The 18,239-nt window shown below is 57.1% G+C and overlaps 7 protein-coding genes across 7 annotated transcripts; 3 read left to right on the forward strand and 4 right to left on the reverse strand.

Annotated features, from left to right (window-relative positions):
- Window positions 1-1,808: 1,808 nt before the first annotated feature.
- Window positions 1,809-2,481, forward strand: ATEG_05268 (ATP synthase subunit C family protein; the record flags this gene model as incomplete). Its single annotated transcript, XM_001214446.1, has 2 exons — window positions 1,809-2,266; window positions 2,475-2,481. 2 exons carry the CDS (start codon window positions 1,809-1,811, stop codon window positions 2,479-2,481), a joined length of 465 nt encoding a protein of 154 aa, XP_001214446.1.
- A 660-nt stretch (window positions 2,482-3,141) lies between these two features.
- Window positions 3,142-8,835, reverse strand: ATEG_05269 (uncharacterized protein; the record flags this gene model as incomplete). Its single annotated transcript, XM_001214447.1, has 7 exons — window positions 3,142-3,219; window positions 3,480-3,507; window positions 3,888-4,050; window positions 4,105-6,193; window positions 6,239-6,350; window positions 6,556-8,783; window positions 8,830-8,835. The coding sequence occupies 7 exons, from the start codon at window positions 8,833-8,835 to the stop codon at window positions 3,142-3,144; spliced, it is 4,704 nt and encodes a 1,567-aa protein (XP_001214447.1).
- Window positions 8,836-9,228: 393 nt separating this feature from the next.
- On the forward strand, window positions 9,229-9,561 carry ATEG_05270 (uncharacterized protein; the record flags this gene model as incomplete). Its single annotated transcript, XM_001214448.1, has 1 exon — window positions 9,229-9,561. One exon carries the CDS (start codon window positions 9,229-9,231, stop codon window positions 9,559-9,561), a length of 333 nt encoding a protein of 110 aa, XP_001214448.1.
- Window positions 9,562-10,256: 695 nt separating this feature from the next.
- ATEG_05271 (GNAT family N-acetyltransferase) lies at window positions 10,257-11,033 on the reverse strand (the record flags this gene model as incomplete). The annotated part of the gene is made up of 1 exon (XM_001214449.1): window positions 10,257-11,033. One exon carries the CDS (start codon window positions 11,031-11,033, stop codon window positions 10,257-10,259), a length of 777 nt encoding a protein of 258 aa, XP_001214449.1.
- Window positions 11,034-11,903: 870 nt separating this feature from the next.
- ATEG_05272 (DUF1772 domain-containing protein) lies at window positions 11,904-12,515 on the forward strand (the record flags this gene model as incomplete). Its single annotated transcript, XM_001214450.1, has 2 exons — window positions 11,904-12,271; window positions 12,407-12,515. The coding sequence occupies 2 exons, from the start codon at window positions 11,904-11,906 to the stop codon at window positions 12,513-12,515; spliced, it is 477 nt and encodes a 158-aa protein (XP_001214450.1).
- A 1,062-nt stretch (window positions 12,516-13,577) lies between these two features.
- Window positions 13,578-15,490, reverse strand: ATEG_05273 (flavin-containing monooxygenase; the record flags this gene model as incomplete). Its single annotated transcript, XM_001214451.1, has 2 exons — window positions 13,578-14,812; window positions 14,866-15,490. 2 exons carry the CDS (start codon window positions 15,488-15,490, stop codon window positions 13,578-13,580), a joined length of 1,860 nt encoding a protein of 619 aa, XP_001214451.1.
- Window positions 15,491-16,246: 756 nt separating this feature from the next.
- On the reverse strand, window positions 16,247-16,820 carry ATEG_05274 (uncharacterized protein; the record flags this gene model as incomplete). The annotated part of the gene is made up of 2 exons (XM_001214452.1): window positions 16,247-16,342; window positions 16,401-16,820. 2 exons carry the CDS (start codon window positions 16,818-16,820, stop codon window positions 16,247-16,249), a joined length of 516 nt encoding a protein of 171 aa, XP_001214452.1.
- Between the last annotated feature and the right edge of the window lie 1,419 nt (window positions 16,821-18,239).

An 18,239-nucleotide genomic window follows, 5' to 3' on the forward strand; every position in this document is an offset into this window, starting at 1 on the left:
TCTGGACAACCAGGTATCTGCAGTGATTGTAGCCACGGACGGGACTTATTTCCAACTCTTGAGACATGTAGTTTTATGATTATTTCTGTTAATTATTATCATTATTATTCTTTTTCTCCTTTTCTTTATTTTGTTTTATTTTTTCTTTATTTTTATTTTTATTTTTATTTTTTTTTTGTTTCCTTTTTCCCGTCCTTTTTCCAAGGAATACCAAGCCGAGGCGGACTAGCTCGGACTCTCGGAGGATTGTGCTTGTACACTGCACATCGTCCATGAAATAATATTGATATATTAATAGGAAAGAATCATGATTATTCTCTAGAAACTATACAATAGAAACATGTTCATACAGAATAAATATGAGGGAGTCATCATAGGGTGGTCACTGTAGGTCCGAGGATGCTCGTATCTTCAAACAAAACAGCGGAATCGGAAAAAGTCGGGGCAGGGATGCAAACGGCGATCGGTGAGGCTGTGGCTGGTTACGTAAGACGGGATCGAGCGACAGGGATGAGAGAAAATTCGAACGGTTCTCGGGAGTGTACGTGGGAGTAGTAATGGCAGGGTGTACGGAGTATATGTAGAACACAACAATAGGGATGATAAGAGTAGAATGATAGTACTGGTAGAATAGAATCAAGTGAGAGTCGAGTAGAATATTAGTAGGATATTATCGTGGAATATTAGGAGCTAGGTAATCATGACGAGATCGGGATTCCACCGTTTTCGTCAACGGGATCGCCCTCCTGTCCTCCTGGCTGAGTAGACTATCCCGCCGCCTATAAAACCGCCCCCCCTGCCAGTCTTCTTCGACATTCCATAACCCCAGCAACCATTCCACATTCCCTTCACCAGCCATCTGACCTCCGGACCTCCGGACAGACAGAGATTCTTCTGAGCTCACCGATATTCGCTTGGGGATTCCACTTTCCCGCCTAAAACATAGTCGGTGGACTCCTGAGAGTGGTGACCGAGGAAAACAGGGCGAGACGGGCCAATCCTCGGGTTGCCAGCGAGAAAACCCGCCGGATGCAGTGGAGCCGCATGCCCGATTCGGCCCGGTGGGTTCAGTTCCGAAAAAACCAGAAATTAGCATCCGAGGAGCTCCATCTGATTGGACCAGACCGTCAGACTAATGCAGCGAAGTGGGCTATCCACTCCATCGGACCCATCGGGTGGAATCCAGGGTCCACCGGAATCGTCATTTTTTCTTGAAAGAGAAAGAGAAGGATGAAAGGAGGAAACGGAAGGGAGAAGGAGGGAGAAGGGATGGTGACCTAGGGATGGCGAATGGATAGGTAGGCACTCGTAGACATACTGTATACACGTACAGTATAGTAGCTGTATACCGTAGACAAACACATCAATGCTTTGATCATAGGACTGCCCGTCTACTATCTCTACGGAGACTACGACGACTCCAGCACAACCGATAACACTCCATTGAGACCCGCCATTGGCAGAACCACCAAATTCCTGCCTGTGTCTTCCCGAACGATCCCGACAAGACAGTGTGTGCGTGGAAAACAGTCGTCGTCCGACTGCCACGCACCTCCATAGGTAGGAGTAGGGCTCCAAAGGGATCCCAACCACCCCCCGGCTCTGTGTGTGTGGGAAAAATTAAGACGAAATTTTAACCGGAGAGTATTTATGGCCCACTAGTGCTCGACCGCCCTTCTCCAGCTTTTTCCTTCGTTTCCTTTCCTCTTCTCCCCTTAAAACTTTTCTCTCCCCCCCCCGTCCATCTTCCACTCTCTTTCTTTCTACTTTCTTTCTCTCACCTCCAGAGAACTCATCCTACCATCACAATGTCCTCTCGTGTCTTTGCCTCTCGTCTGGCCTCCTCCATGGCCGCCACCACCAAGGTGGCTCGCCCGGCTGCCCGGTTCGCCGCCCCCAAGCGCACCTTCACCTCCCAGCGCAAGACCGCTCTCCCCATGACCCCCTTCCAGACCGTCAAGCGCCAGCAGCCTTCCCTCATCCAGGCCAACGCCCGCCAGGTCTTCGCCAACGTCCAGGGCCGTCGCCAGTACTCCTCGGAGATCGCCGACGCCATGGTCCAGGTCTCCCAGAACATGGGTATGGGTTCCGCCGCCATCGGTCTCGGTGGTGCCGGTATCGGTATCGGTCTCGTCTTCGGTGCCCTCCTCCTCGGTGTCTCCCGCAACCCTGCCCTCCGTGGCCAGCTCTTCTCCTACGCCATTCTGGGCTTTGCCTTCGTCGAGGCCATCGGTCTGTTCGACCTGATGGTTGCCATGATGTGCAAGTACGTCTAAGCCTGATCAACGCGTTTGATCACCAGCCGGACCGCTTTGCCCTTCGACAGGGGCAACGGGAATGATCGGTATGAGGCATGAACCAACCGGTGCGATGCTGCGTTCGGCATCGGTTGGGGAGGGAATCTGTGGTGGTCTTTTTATATATCATGTACTACTTTCTGCCGGCATCATCTACACAATACACTGTACATATAGAATTTAAAATGGCCACTTCGCAGCTCAAGAAGAGTGGAGAGTAAACAAGTGTACAGTAGACAGGTAGACAGGTAGACAGGTGAAAGTTCTCGGTACAGGTAGATGCCAACTGTTCAAACGGCAGACCCGGTACCGTCGGACGGAAGGACACCTTGCTCGAGACATGGAATGTATCATTCCGATTGAGATTATATTATTATTATTATCATTATTTTTCTTTGTTTATTCATTACTTGTAGTACTAAGGCACTATATATCAGTATTATCCTACTCTACGGAGTACACCTCAACAAAGTATCGTACGTGGAACATACGGAGTAATTGCTACAACCCGAGGGAAAACCGCGCACCGGTGGATCTGGCTCGGCGATCCGGATCATGAACGTCACCGGTCTGGGTGGTGCTGGGGGTGCGTGGTCCCAAGAGGTCCGTCTGGATCGCCTGGAATCAATCAATGCTCAATTGACCTGTATTTTCCATTCTGTCTATGTTTGTAGTCCTCATTAGTAGTCCCCTGCATGCACCCGCTTCTGCAGATGTACAGGGAATCCCAAGCTCAGCTCAGCCAGCTCTCGGCAAACGCGCAGATGCAGCTGCAGTCTACCTTGCTAGCGCCAAGCGAATGGTTTCACAGCCTGCAGGTCCTCGGGACGCCTCACTGGACAGCTCACGGCGGTTCCGATCCCTGCGACGATCGGGTTGCCTGGACGAGGACTCTGTACGCAGTCTTTGCAGTGACTTGACACTAAAAGGGTTGAAGTACGACTAACTAGATCTAATAGACAAACAAGATAGAATTAAGATGGATAAAATAAGGAGGTATGGATGTTATGCGGTGGATAATGCTGCTGATGCTGCTGCTGATTCGGGTGTTTTCGTATCTTGGTCAGGGTTGGGTGGGTCATGTGATCCCGTGATTGTCATGTGAAGTATCATAGGCATACACTATGTATCTGTATAATAGCTGATGATAATGTGATGCATCAAATGACAGTGAGTACCTACAGTATAGCCACTATGGTAACCATTATCACTACAAAATACAAAGGACAGTGTTAGCTGTGAGGGCTGGCTTCAATACTGACGGATAATACCGGGAGAATCTTCTTCCCTGTCCTCGGCTTCATATCAAGTTCCCTTATAGTTAACTAACTATCCATCCTAATCAATTGTACATCTACTCATGCACCTTAGACAGTCTACTCGGAGTACACTGATACACAATGACCGTCACTCCAAAAGAAACCAGCTTCGCCTCCCACCTCCTCTCCACATTAACCGCCCCAAACCCCCCTCCCACCCCCCGCTACTCCCCCGCCGACGTCCCCAGCATCAAGAAACAAGCCAAACGTCTCTCCACCACCCGCCTGAAGCAGCTCCTGCGCGCCGCAGAGCGCGCCCACGACGACCCACCACCGCCGCCGGGACTGGGCGAGTGCTGCGGCAGCTCGTGCGACCCGTGCGTCAACGATCTCTGGCGCGAGGAGCTGGCGTGTTGGCGCGAGCGGTGGGGGGAGGGTGCTGTCACGGAGCAAGAGACACAGAAGCAGCGAGAGAAGATGCCAGGGAGTTTTGACTGGTGATTGTATACGGAAGATGAACTGGCTATGATAATCGATATGCTACCTACCGACCAACCGCCTGGTCTCATACTCCAACACCACGCGAAACTCCCTCCCCGGCTCCAACCGGATCGTCCACTTGATCTCGCCATCCTTGAGCATACTCGCCTCGCCGCTCCCCGTCTCCTCGTCCATCTCGATCGGCGCGCGCGCGCCCTCCTTATTCTCCAGCTTCGGCTCCACCACATTCACCCGCAGCTTCTCGTCCTGGCTGACGGGCACCTGGTCCGACACCACCAGATCCACCGCCACGCCCTTGCTATTCTTGACCCAGCACGAGCGCCGGAACACCGCCGCGTCCTCGCTGGCAAAGAAGCTGCCGGGCACCCGCCGCACCAGCGGCTTCGCGTACGCCACCGCTATCGCCGGGTCCACCCCCAGCGACACCTGGAAGTCGGCGTCCGGCGCGCACGTCCCCAGCATGCTGCTGCCCAGGAAGATGCCGTCGACGGTGAGCCCGACCCGCCCGCGGAGGAGCTTCACGCTCGACGTGTTCTTCACCCGCGCCCGCAGGAACGCCGCCGCCCGTTTCTTCGGCACGATCAGGTGCGACAGCGTCACGTCCGGCAGGTCCAGCTCCGCCAGCACGTGCCGCCGTCCGTGGTGCGACGGCTCGATCGTGCGGGTGCCGGGGAGCGTGTAGGTTGTGGTCATGCCGTAGTCGTGCTTGATCGAGTCAAGGTGGTCGAGCGTCTGGCTGAGGATGGAGTGGTCGTCGGTGTCAGCGTCGGCGTCGGTGTCTCCTGAAGGCGCGCCCATAGCGAGCACGGGCGGCTGTGGTGCAGCTGCTGCGAAGACACTTGTTTGAGCAGGCTCCGGTGGAGCTGTCCCGAACGCACTCGCTGGAGCTGGCTGCGACTGCGCGGAACCAAACAGGCCCGGTGCAGGCGGAGGCGGAAGAGGTTGGCTCTGCGAACCAAACAACGACCCTGACCCTGTGGAATTGGCATTCGCATTCACATTCGCACCACCCTGCGCATTTCCAAAACCCCCCGCGGCGTTCCCAAACAACCCCCCAGTCTTCACCCGCTGCGCCGGTGGCCCGAACAACCCGCCACTCTTCAGCGCCGGCGGCCCAAACAACCCCCCAGTCTTCATCGCCGGCTGCTCCGGCACCCCATTCCACGTCGTCTCGCTCGCCTCCGCATCCAAGCGTATATGCCACGGCGTCAGCACGGGCACCTCCTCGTCGAGCCGCGACCACGCCGCCTCAGACGTCGACAGCGTGACCGCCGCGTCGCGCCACGTCTCCGCGCTGGAATTGAAGTACTCCGCGCGGTAGACGAGCTGCGCCGCCGCCGACGGCGTGTGCACGCTCAGCTCGTACCGCGGCGCCCACCGCGCCCGCGGCACCACATACCGCAGCACCAGCACCACCCCCATGCCCTCCTCATCACCCTTCTTCCCATCCTCCCCCTCCACAGGCGTCGCAACATCCCCATCAAGCCTAACAACAACCCGCCCCATCTCCCCGGTCCAGAACGCCCTGCGCTCCTCCCGCCGCCTTGCAGCCTGCTCGCGCCGCTGCGCCCGCTTCCGCCGCACAAGCTGCTTCTCCCGCTGCTGCGCCTGGCGCTGTGCGCGCGCGGCCTTGGCGCGCCGTTCCTCCCGCCGCCGCAGCCTGCCTTGCAGCGTCTCCAGCTCGCTCGATACCGCCGTCTCAGCGGCAGCAGCATCGTGGTGCGCACTCGCATCCGCCGCCCGCTGCCGCGCATACAGCGCCAGGAACGCCCCGACCTCCTCGGCGGAGCTGTGCTCCGGCCGCAGGGCGCGCCCGTAGCCATCGAGGAAGTCAAGGCTCGTCTGGGCGCTGGCTCTGTTGTTGCGCGCGCGGGCGAGCCGCGTCTCGGCTTCGGCGATGGCGGCGCGGAGGGTGGTCAGTTCCTCGTCTTCGTCATCTTCGGGGTCTTCTTCGTCAGAGGAGGAGAGGGAGGAGGAGTCATCGTCGGGCGGGTAGACGTCGTCGAAGTGTTCCGTCCGCGGGACGATCGCGGTCTGGATGTCGGTGATCGTGGCGCAGCCGGTGCCTTCGACGCGGATGGAGTCCGGGTCGATGGTGGGGTCGAGGTCGACGATGGTGAGCTCGTTGGCGCCCGGCTGGAGGGGTTAGTTGGGCTTTTCTCTCTGTTGGAGGGCGGGTACCTGGATGGTGGTGTGGATCTCGCGGACGACGGTGGCTCGGTGCGGCGTCAGCGTGACGGATTTGGTGGGGAGGGCGCTGATGGCGACCTCGGAGGTGAATATGTCGGCCATCCTGAGTGTAGTAGTGATGAAGAGAGTTGAGGAGGAGGAAGAAGATGAAGAAGACAGTTGAGATATACACGTGGCGGCCTAACGCCGCCACTTCGTATTGAGCCTAGTACGATGCATCTGAAAATGGTAATGCCTAGGTATACAGCTACTGACCCCGCCTACTCCACTGGTGCTTTTCTTCCCTTCTCCGCTGCTTCTCCTCGTACAACCGCTTGGCCAGCTGCTTGTACAGGAACGGCCGTCCCCCGTGGTATCTGATGCCGTGGTCCGAGTCGGTAAACCACTGCACCTGCATTTTCACCGGCGACACCCCTTCGCCCATCAGCAGATCCACCAGCGCAGCCGCGTTCTGGAAGTGCACATTGTCGTCGCCGGTGCCGTGTTGCACGAGGAACCCGCCGCGGACGCTCTTGAATCCCGCCGGGTCGTGGATGGCGCTGGTGTTGTAGCCGGCCGCGTTCGTCGACAGCGTCTTCATGTACCGCTCCGTGTACATCGAGTCGTAGAACCGCCAGTCGGACACGGGCGCCGTGAGCAGCCCGAGCGAGAACGCACCGCTGTTCGTCTCGATCACCTTTCCGGTGAGATAGCCGCCATAGCTCCAGCCCCAGATCGCGATGTGGTCGGCGTCCACCCACGGGAGCTTCGCCGCTTGTCTTGCGGCGTACACCTGGTCCTGCGCTTCCAGCAGCCCGAGCTGCTTGGTTACCTGCGACCGGAACTTGCGTCCCTTGTACCCTGTCCCGCGGTTGTCCACCGTCCAGGTAATGTACTCGAGTTCGGGGTCGGAGGAGATGTAGGCGTTGAATCCTATGCTTTGCCAGGACTTGCTGACCTCCTGAGCGCCGGGTCCGCCGTAGGGAGTGAACAACACGGGATACCGCTTTTTGGGAGAGAAACCCGCCGGCAGCCGCTGCATGACGTTGAGAGACTCGCCGCTCGGGAGCGTCAGTTCAAAGTACGTGATGTTGGGCAGGGTGTATTCTTTGAGCTTGGAAATGACGTCCGCGTTGCTGGTAATAGTGCGGAGAGGCGTGTCTTGGGCCACCGAGTACAACTCTTGGTAAGGCACATCAGGTCCTTGATACGTGAGAAGGTAGTACCCGGATTTGGAGGAGAACGACGCCGACCAGTACGCCGGCACCGTGTCGTCGACGAGAGGCGTGATCTGGAGCGTGCTGTATGAAACAGAGTACAGGTGGCGTTCCGTGCTGTGGTGCTGGGTCGAGAGATAGTAAACCAGCTGGCGCTCTCTATCGATGCTCAGGATGGAAGTTACCTCCCATTCTCCCTTGGTCAGGGCAACTGGGTCCCCACCGGAGACGGGGAAGAGATACAAATGCGCCCAGCCGGAGTGGTCCGAGATGTCGATGTAGTAGGACGTGCTGGATGCGTTGGACGAGCCGACGTACGCCATTGCAAGAAGATTATCGAGCCAGCCATCTGTACCGTCGCGTTCGTAGACGACCTTGGTCTGGCCTGATTCAACATCAACTGCGACAACTTTCTGCTGGTCTTGCACGCGGTTGAACGTCTTGACTGCCACGGTGGAATGAGTGTCGGTGATCCACGCCACTTCCCCTATGATCAGCTCGCTGGGGTCGAACGCATCGATAGAAATCGTTGACAGATCATTGTCGCTCAGTCGGAGGATGCTAAGTTTTACAGTCGGGTTTGTTTGAGAGACTTTGGGGTATCTGATCTCCAGCTCACGCGGATATGGAGGTGCCAGTTTCTGGTTGTCCATATAGTACGGCACGGTGTAGGTCGGGACCCCGGTCTCATTGAAGCTCAAAAACGCGAGATACTCGCTATCCGGAGAGAACCACAGGGCGTAGCGGTCTCCCAGAATCTCTTCTTCATAGATCCAGTCCGGGACGCCGTGGAACATGTCCGGTCCTCCGTCGTCGGTCACGGCGGTCACCGTGCCGTTCGCCCAGACAAACAGATTGTTGCCACGGACGAAAGCAATGGTGTCTCCTGTGGCACTCCACGCGGCGTACTGGAGGTCCCCGGCCTGATCAGGCACCAGAGGCGTGGTCTGGAACGAGGAGACATCCTGGATGTAGTAGTCGGCAAAGTAAGAATGGCGGTACTGCTTGGTGTAGTTTGTCGCCCACAGCACCGCGGATAAGTCCGGGCTAATCCAGTAACTGTACGAGTCTTTTGGCACCTGGTCGGCGGGGATCAGCGTCTGGGACTGGTTGGTGACGATGCTCTCGATCTTGAGGCTTCCGTCTTTGTCCTGGAAGACGTAGTCCCCATCGCTGTCGGTCGCGATCCATTCCACCGAGATGGTCGACGGCGAGATGACGGGATTGATCACCGTTTCATTGAACGTCAGTCGCTTTCTCCCGCCTCCAGCCGGTGGATGTGGCTTTCTGGGGTCAATGGCATGGGTGAAGCCGAGCAGGAGGAACGCGGCGATAGACAACTACGAGGATTAATTTGGAGCAATATTGGAGACTATGAGCGCCTACCTTCATGTTGCAGAGTCGAGCAGATCTGCCACATTCTGGACGAGAGGGAAAGGGGGTTTTTAAGTCGCACAGCAGGCTTATCAGAATGCGCTCTACATCCCTGCCTCGAGCTGCCAAGAATTAGTGAATGCTAGTGCTGCAACCCAAGACTGGGACTATATCCCGTTCACTTGCCTACCGACGGCCAGACGCGGAGAGAGACTCCTGCCTCGACAGTCTAGAGTATACATCGGATACTCAGTATGCTCCTCCCGTATTCGGTCCAAAGCAACAAGATGGAAGCCACGAAGGAGCACTACTCCTCCTATATCAAGACCTCAAGATGCCTTCTACCTGTCCTCACCACCTTCTCTCCCCACTACTCTCTTCTCCATTCAACCCTAGCATCACGTCTTCACGATGGAACGAGACAACAGGGACCAGAATGGCCAGAACGATCAGAATGGTCAGAAGGGTCAAAACGCCCAGAACGATCAGAGTCAGAACGACCAGGTCGGCCTGAACATCCAGGACGGCCAGGACAGCCAGGATAATATTTACCACCTTCCTCCTGTTAAAACATACATCGTCTTGTATTTCAAGGGGCTCTACAACCAAATCATGGCTGATATACAGAGGGTTGGCAACGAAATGAGACAGCACATTGATGAGGCGCAACAACAAATGAATCAAGGAGCTGCTCAAGTCGAACCCCTAGAGGTGAACTTTACTCCTGCCACGTTCAACCACTGATGGTCGCAGCAATCCGCCCAGACGAGATTCAGGCTGCTCATACTCGTCGCCTCGCTTCCCTTAATGGTGCTTCTCCATCAGCTGCTGGATCAAGCCGGTCGTTACTCCAGGGATCTTCGACAACATCTTGACAACCTAGTGGCTGGGACAGAGCTGCCGCGAGCCCACGTTTTTTGGGGAAAGCTTGTTTCGTGGTCTGACACTGTTCTTGAATTCTTCGACGCTCTTCTCAACATCTCCAGTCTTGTAGTAGAGTGGCTCCGTATCGCCCTCAAGGATACGCGTGATGCATGGTCTGGTGATACAGACACGAGCTCCTCTGATTCCTCGACCAGCTCTGAGGATGGTGGGGATCCCAGACCAGCAAAGAAACGGCGTGTTGATCAGCCACCCAAGTGCGGTCTGCATGCGGCCGGTGCATAGGGTCCGGTGTTGAGGGCTCACGAGTCTGATTGATCGGGTGCTTGACAGTTGGTGTGTGGTGTGTGATTGATGGGTTGCAGGGACTGTAATGCAGAATATGCAAGAGGGCTTATGGGATAGTATGGTTACCTCGGAGGAGAGCTGTCTTTCTGTCTTTTAAGTGTCGTGTCTGGCTTCACTTATGACGCGTGTACTATGGCAACAGTCTCATTCTCATTACAATTCTCAATGCCAAAGTGAGTTATATACATGGGTTGAAACGTAGGTCCTCACTATACTCTCGCAGTCATGTTGATCTTCCTCCACCAGACCATCCCCAGTATGGCCCCAGACAGCGGCAACAGCCACCACCACTGTCTGCTACTTTCACTTGCAGCTCGGACTGGCTTCCTCAAAAAGTCCGCCACAAGGATAACCTCCTTGCCCTCAGGGCTGACATCGGTCCACCGCTTCTCCGACTTCCACCGCACATACCCCCGGCGTTCATACCAATCCACGGCGCACACGCGCGGGACCTCGCGCCCCAGCAGCGCCCACAGCCCCGTGCCGTCGGGGCCTGCGGTCTCATCGTAGTAGTAGCGCTTGCTCATGCTGGTCACGGCGACGTACTGGCACCGCGGACTGCCGTAGGGCTCCTGCCCGGCCATCGTCTCCACCAGATCCATCGCCGCGCGGCCCAGACCGAGGGAGCGATACTCCGGGCGCACAAAGAACGTCTGGATGGTGAGGATGGAGCGATCGGCGCGCGCGAGTTCAGGGTCTGGCGGATCGGCGTACGCATCGAGCGAGATATGGCCTGCGCGGATCGCGCCGGTCTCTGGGTCTGTGCTACCAGCCTGGGGGCTCGTATCGGCCAGCGCTGCGGGGATGGTGATCCAGAAGAAGGATTTCAGCCCGGCGTCCTGCTTCTGGCGCCAGGCGAGCAGGGCGGCGTCGGTGTAGTCCCAGCCGCAGAGGCGGCGTTGGGCTTGGAGTTCGGCGTGTTCTGGGGGGTTGTGGAGGTTGATGGGGATGAGGGTGGGCTTTGCTGGTGCTGGTGCTGGTGCCATGGTGGTGGATGTGGATGTGGATGGGAGTTGGAGTTGGAGTATGGGGGATGGGGTTGCTCGTATTTATGTTGGCTAGGGACTCGCTAGTGAGTCTGTTTCGGGCGCTAAGCTATCCATTATCGTGATGGTTTATTCTGTGCGTATACATGACTCACATCTGTCTCGCAAGCTGATAGCACCGGCGCGCATATTGCCATATGGAGATTGATATAATAGTATGGTCAGACTGGTATGGACTTGATAAGACTATAGACGACGGAATGGATTTATGGCCTTGGGAGTCTGACCGTTCAGGACTAGATAGAATCATTGAATGTATGGTCAACAGAGGAAGGTTCTTCTCCTGGCAATGGTTATTTACAAAGTCGTAGTTTGATTCTGGTGTTGTGGCGATGTACATCCAGATGTCTACAGCAATGTACATATAGTACGTATCTCCAAACCCCGCCAAACGCCGCAAAAGCCGCAAAAGCCGAACCGGCCCCGTTCACTATAATATTTTCTCTCTAGTTCCTGGAGCAGATCATCCACTTAAGCTTTCGGATGCAGATTCGATCCATACGTGCATTCTGGATGCTCTAGTATGTAGGTAGGAATGTGGGCTGACGGTGGAGTGATAACGTCACTCCTGCGTCGCCGGAAGTATAAAAGCCCATCCCCCTCGGCCATCCTACTCTACTCACACTCTCCCATCCATCTACACTCCCATCACAACAACAATGAGCACCTATCCAACTGGATTCCGCGTCGCCCAAACCCTGGGCCTGACCGGCGCTGCCTGGCTATCCGGTATTCTCGCCCCTCGCCCCTCCACACCCATGCTCTCGATCTAACCAGCTGAGTTCCACAGGCAACATCCTCTCCCTCAGCATGCTGACAACCCCCGCCCTCCTCCAAACCATGCGCAACGGCGACCTCCCCACCGAGCTCGCCGTCAAGACCTGGCGCAACATGTACCAGCGCGGCCACGCGCAGAACCCGCCCATCGCCGCCGCCACGACCACCTGCTTCCTTTACTGCGCGTGGGCGGTGCGCGGCGGCACGTCGCTGGCGCCGCTGACCCCGCGCAATGCGCCCGTGCTGTACTGCGCGGCCGCGGCGCTGACCCTGGCCATTGTGCCGTATACGCTTGCGGCGATGATGCCCACAAACAGCGCGCTGATCGCAAAGGCCGACGCGAAGGAGCTCGGCGCGCAGGAGAGCAGCGAGGCTGTGCCGTTGTTGCAGAAGTGGACTAGGTTGAATGCTATTCGCGGGGTTTGGCCGCTGCTCGGGGGGTTGGTTGGGCTTATGGCTGCGCTGCCGTGGCCGTTGGAGTTGATCTAGGATCTAGGTCTTAATGGTGGATATGTTGTATGTTGTATATTAGGTAGTTTGGATTATGTACTTTCACATACTATCTCCATCGAATGGGACATTCTCGCCGAAGGTATACACCATCTGGAGCGCACGACAGCGCATACACCTTCTAGAAGGTTATAGTGGAGATCTACTACGCTACTATATTTGTCTAAGACAAGATATGGCCTAGATCCGAGTAAATAAACGAGTACGAGTGCGATCGCCAAGCAAGCCCACCGGCCCAGGCAGCCTTATATGTACATCGGAGCTGACATACGAATACGACGCGACGATCTACTATTTAACCCGAGGCACACGACAAGAAGAAGCCCTCCATTCATCAACAATGCCATGAGCAGTGATCCCGAGAGTCCAATCCCCAGGTACACTCCTATCCCCATACTACACCCACGCGACCCGCTAATCCCCTTCCCCTCCAGCCAAATCTTCCCTCTCGCCCATCCACCCCCGAAACCCCCCCAACGACTCCGTCTCACCCCGCGCCTCGTGCTCCAAATCCAGCAGCTTGCCTCGTCGACCGGTCGCGCCATGCCCGTGCTCGAGGTGCTGCGCCCGTCGCGCCTGGGCAGGACGCTGGCCGTCGGCGGCGCCGGCGCCGGCGCCGCGCGCGTGAAACTCTCCAGCCGCGGGTTATACATCGCGCAGAGCGAGCCCTTCCTCCATCTCCCGGGGTCGAGTACTGCGCTGCCCTGCGACGCGGTCGCCGCGATCTCCTCGCTGTCGCCGCGCGGGGCGCCAGCCGTCGACGTGCTGTATTTTGCGGCCGCGGACAGCTGGGAGGTGCATCGCTCTCCGCGCGGGTATCGCTTTCAGCAGATGGTTGCTGGTGGGCAGGGGAAAACGCTCGAGTGGGAGGAGCGGCCCCGTGCATCGGAGGAGAGGTTCGTGTTGAGGGTTGTTCCGGCTGCCGCGGAGGAGGCGGAGGATCTGCGGCTGGCGACGATGACGAAAAGGGGGATCAAGGTGTCTGCGTGGGATCGCGGGCTGGGCGCGTACTTAGCCGTCGAGGAGGAGACGGTGTATACATGGGTGCTGACGATGGGGGTGTATGTTGCGGCGCAGGAGGGGTGGGCTTGTGTATAGTAGTGGTTGGTATACTCTGGTATGATTTACGAGGTATGAGCGTGTCCATCATGGGTTCTATGATCTACCTAGCATCTAATTAACTACCTCCGCAAGGCGCTAAGCCATCCTCGGCAGCGTCAGCTTGATCTGCATCGCGAGCAGTCGCGAATAATACCGACACAGCGCCAGGTTCCCGCCCATAAACCACAGCCCCGGGTGCCCACTGCGCCGCCACATAGTGCGCATCTCGCCCTCCGCGTCCAGGCCCCAGACATCGTCGACGCGGTCGGCGACCGCATCGCCGAACAGCGCGCGCGCCTGCGTGCGCATGTTCTGGTACCCCGTCGCAAAGACGATCTCGTCGGCCGCCAGCTCCGTCCCGTCCTCGAAGCGCAGCCCGTGCGGCACGACCTCGCTGATTTCCACCCCCTGCTTGACGCGGATCTTGCCGTCGGCGATCAGCCGGCTCGCCCCGACGTCGATGTAGTACCCGCCGCCGCGCTGCAGGTACTTCATGAGCAGGCCGGCGTCGTCGGGCCCGCGGTCGACCTCGAACCCGGCCGCCGCCAGCCCGTCGAGCGTGGCGCGGTCGTGCGCGTTCTGCACGGCCGTCACCTTGACCTGCTGCGCCTTGAACAGCTCGGACGGGATGCTCCACAGGAACAGGTCGGCATCCTCGACGGGCGGGCCGCCCTCCTCGTAGAGCCCCTTCAGCCCGATGTCCGTGATGGCCGACGACGACACCACGCACGTCGAGCTGCGCTGCACCATCGTGACGTCGTACCCGTGCTCATAGTAGTCCTGCGCGATGTCGTGCCCGCTGTTGCAGCTGCCCACCACGACCGCGGTGCGGCCGCGCCCGTCCGCCGCGGCGCCCGGGAACTCGGAGCTGTGGCACAGGCGCGCGCCGCGGAAGCTGTCCATGCCGCGGATGACGGGCATGTTCTTCTCCCCCGAGTGGCCGGTCGCCTGGATGACGTGCCGCGGGTGCACGACGCGGACGGTGGTGCTGCTCCCGTCCTCGCTGCGCTGCTGCAGCTCGATCGTCCACCGCTGCGTCTTGTCGCTGTACGTGGCCGCCCCCAGCGTCGTGCGCGTCCACACGTTCAGCTCCAGCAGCTGCGCGTAGCACGCCAGGAACTCGGCCAGCTTGTCCTTGGGCGTGAACACCGGCCACGTCGACGGGAACGGGAGGTACGGCAGGTGGTCGAACCACACCGGGTCGTGCAGCACCAGCTGGTGGTAGCGGCGGCGCCAGTTGTCGCCGATGCGGTCCTCGCGGTCGATGACGAGGGCATCAACGTTGAGCATTCTGAGGCGCGCGGCGATCGAGAGCCCCGCTTGGCCGGCGCCTAGACAGTCAGTATGTACGGTTAACCTCATCTTATGGGGAAAGGGAGGGTACCGATGATCAGGACAGGGGGCTCCTCGCCCTCGAGGTTCGCATTGGCCGTGCGACGATCCTGCCAGTTGCTGCGGTCTGGCTGCGTGCCGTGCTGGACGCCGACGGGGCGACGGCGGTCCACGTTCTCGGGGATGTCCTTGAGCTCCTGCAAGGAGGTAAAGACGGTGAAGATCTTCCAGTCGCCCGGCTGCGGCTCCGCCAGACGGACGACACCCCTGCCGGAGCCGATCCCCGTGGTGACAGTGACGAAGAACTCGATGCCGGTAACATCGCCAAAGGCGTCAATAGGGCCGACGTGCGGAGCGCGCAAGGCGGACGAGCGGTCCAACGCGAGCTGCACCGGGCCCTGGTGGTGTTCCTCGAGGAAGGCGGCAATGTTCTGGCGGCCTTTGATGGTGCGAAACTCGAATGATATGGCGAGATGGTCGCGCCAGAAGCCGTCTTCTAAGAACAGCTGGGACAGCGCGGCGTAGTCTTGCTTTGCGGAGGCGGCGTTCAGCTGGGCGATTATGTCGGAGGCGACCTTGTCGGCGTCGACCGAGGTGGACGAGCAGGTCGGGGGGAATGAGCCGACGGGGACGTTGAAAGAGCCCGGCTCAATGCGGTCTTTTGAAGGCACAGTCATAGTGGTGGTGAGTTATACCCAAGTATATACTGTGGGGTGGATGCGGGGAAATATAGGAAGAGGACGAGGGATGTGGGTGTCTTAAATACTCTGTACAACTTACCCCGCCCTAGCAAACAGGACGGTGGCTGCATAGGTCCATCTAGACTAGTGGTTAATAAGATAGAGTCGGTCAGGCTGCTGGAAGGCATTTGTAGCGGTGGACATACATTGGACGGGATGGAGATCAATATGCAGACTTTCCACAACCGTGGTTCTTTGGGCAGCTGACAAGTCTATCTAGACATACATAAAACATCCTAAAATTGTTCAGGCAGTTCAAGGAGACACAATTCAGTGATATGACCACAGCAACTATCTATATCGAATTTCTTGGATCATAATCTCCCCATTTATTTTCAATCCACCGTGTCAACGCCTCCTTCGCCCCTGTTTCCTCCATCCGCTTCGCATCCCATAACACATACCCCCATCGCTGGATCTCTTCCGGCACATGGAATCCAAAGATGTTACTATAAGTCTCACGCCACAGCACAGTCCACGCCAGCGGTGGAAGGCTAGTCCAGATGCCATCGGAACCCACCAAAGCTGCACAGTCACCTTGAAACAATAGTGGGTCACGCCGGTCTTGCATTGCATCCCGTCCGGACGGGTACTCGCGCCGTCGATAGTACTGTGGCGTGTCGCTCAATGCGTTGCCAGTATCGTCGTCGAAGAAGCTGCCCAATGGCCATGCTATTTGCTCCTGCATGGTCGTCACCAGGTGGTCATGGTTCCGGATCCGGAATAGCACGGTGTGAAGCAGGGGTAGCCCTCGTGAGAGGACCGCTGTGAGGAAACTGCACCGCGGGTCTATGGGTTGATTAGCAATTTGAACGCATCGTGGAGATGGGAAGAATGACAGACAAACGCCCGTAAGGTCAAACGCCCCGTCCGGGGTGGGCGGCCGCTCGCCGTCAAACTTGGGGTTGTTCTCGTTGACATCCCAGCTGATCTCATCGAAGATCTGTTCGTATTTATTTCGGAGGAATCGGCAGACGCAAGCGACCTCCTCAACCTCCCATGGCTCGAAGGGAACGGCAAACAATGTCAGGATCTCTACCGATTCGAAATTGAGGTGGTCTGGCTCCTCGCTTAGATGCGCTCCCAACCCAAACAGATGACAACAAAGCTCATAGCGATAGAACGCGCGGAGAACTCGCGTCTCTTCCGCCGTGCTCAGCGGCTGATGTTCCTGCTGGGTCCCAGCGAACTTGTCAAGGTTGTCTAATGCCCAGCGGGTGAATTCCGCTACCAGCGGCTCGACGATAGAGGTGTGGAAGGCTATCATCTTCGAAGCCTCGTCGCTGCTTACTTCCTGCAGGACGGAATGTGGTGAGGATCGGCGGTCCTGGTAGGACTGGAGAAAATGCACAACGCCATCCTTGGTACGCTCCTTTGAGAAGCTGGCTGAGCTGGATTGCTGCACAAAGTACGCTTCAACCGCCACGCTGCGTAGCGTGTTCTCCAAACAACGACGGAGGAGAGGTTTTTGGTCGAGTATGAACTGCTGGTGGTAGACGGGCGACGCATGAGTGAGGGCCCGTAGGCCTTCAAAGTCCAGAGTGAACAGGATCTGCCGTCGAACTTCCGGGGGTAGATTTTCCAGCGGTGCATTCAGTCGGGGATCTATACAGACGATCTTCGTTTCAACCTGGGCTGGCTCCACCTGGGCTGCTGTTGGGGTTTTCGCCGAAACAGATGGACCTTTCTTGGATGGCCTGAAAGGTCTCACAGCCCGTTTGAATATTGACAGAAGCTTCCTCATGTCGAGTCGGTTGATGTGTGAAATGCTGTCTCAGGGGTGAGGGGATGGATCAGAGGCCCCATCCGCGATAACAGACGGCGGCAATGATGGCGTTGGAAGGCCCTGGCACCAGAAGAGTTAGGTCGACTTGGCCGACTGGGGTAACTCGCAGGTTCACTTCAGATAAAAATGAGCATGCCGAATCAGCAGAGGGATGCAGGATGTTGATGTTGGTCGGCGTTAAATGAATGCCTGAGCGAGCAGATCAGAGCGCCCTGCTTATGTAAGGTCATCACCATCCCTGCATCTTATAGATTAGATGTGCAGGCCTTCATTCCTGGCGCTACTGATGGGTTTCACCAGACATGCCGCGCGGCTAAATCATTTGGTACTATCAAAAGTACCCAAGGAGGTCAAGGTATCTATTTATGTCTTATCGCGCGCTAAGTGCGTGACTGATCATGACTGACTGCATCCATCTATACTAGGTAGTAGATAGCCTCGTACTGACACCATGAAGGCGCCATGTGAAACAACAATCTCTTCCAGCGTCAAAATCCATGCGTTAATTGGCAGTTGTAAATGGCGGGTCGATATAGTGGTGGCTACCAGATATAGCCTCAAGTGCTTTGCATGAGTGTTATTGGGATGCCAGTGTACTACTATCACATCTGGTTGGATACAGAGCAATCTCCTCCGGCAACCCACCCAGTCTTATGGTGTAGAGATGTGGCATAAAAGGCGACATGATTCCCGAGTACTTCCTGGGGTTCCGTACTTCATCAACCTCAATTGTTTCTGAATTCGCTTGATCGAAACGCTGTTCGTTTTATTCGCCTCCATCGTACACATTGCACCTCGATATAGCTCTCCTGTCATTACTTCCTTTCCGGGATTCACCTACATTTCCTTCTTTACTCCGTGGTTGCACATATTACATCAACCTCTGCATCTTCCAGCATG

Source organism: Aspergillus terreus, genomic scaffold (genome assembly GCF_000149615.1).
Source record: "Aspergillus terreus NIH2624 scaffold_7 genomic scaffold, whole genome shotgun sequence".
NCBI lineage: Eukaryota > Fungi > Ascomycota > Eurotiomycetes > Eurotiales > Aspergillaceae > Aspergillus > Aspergillus terreus.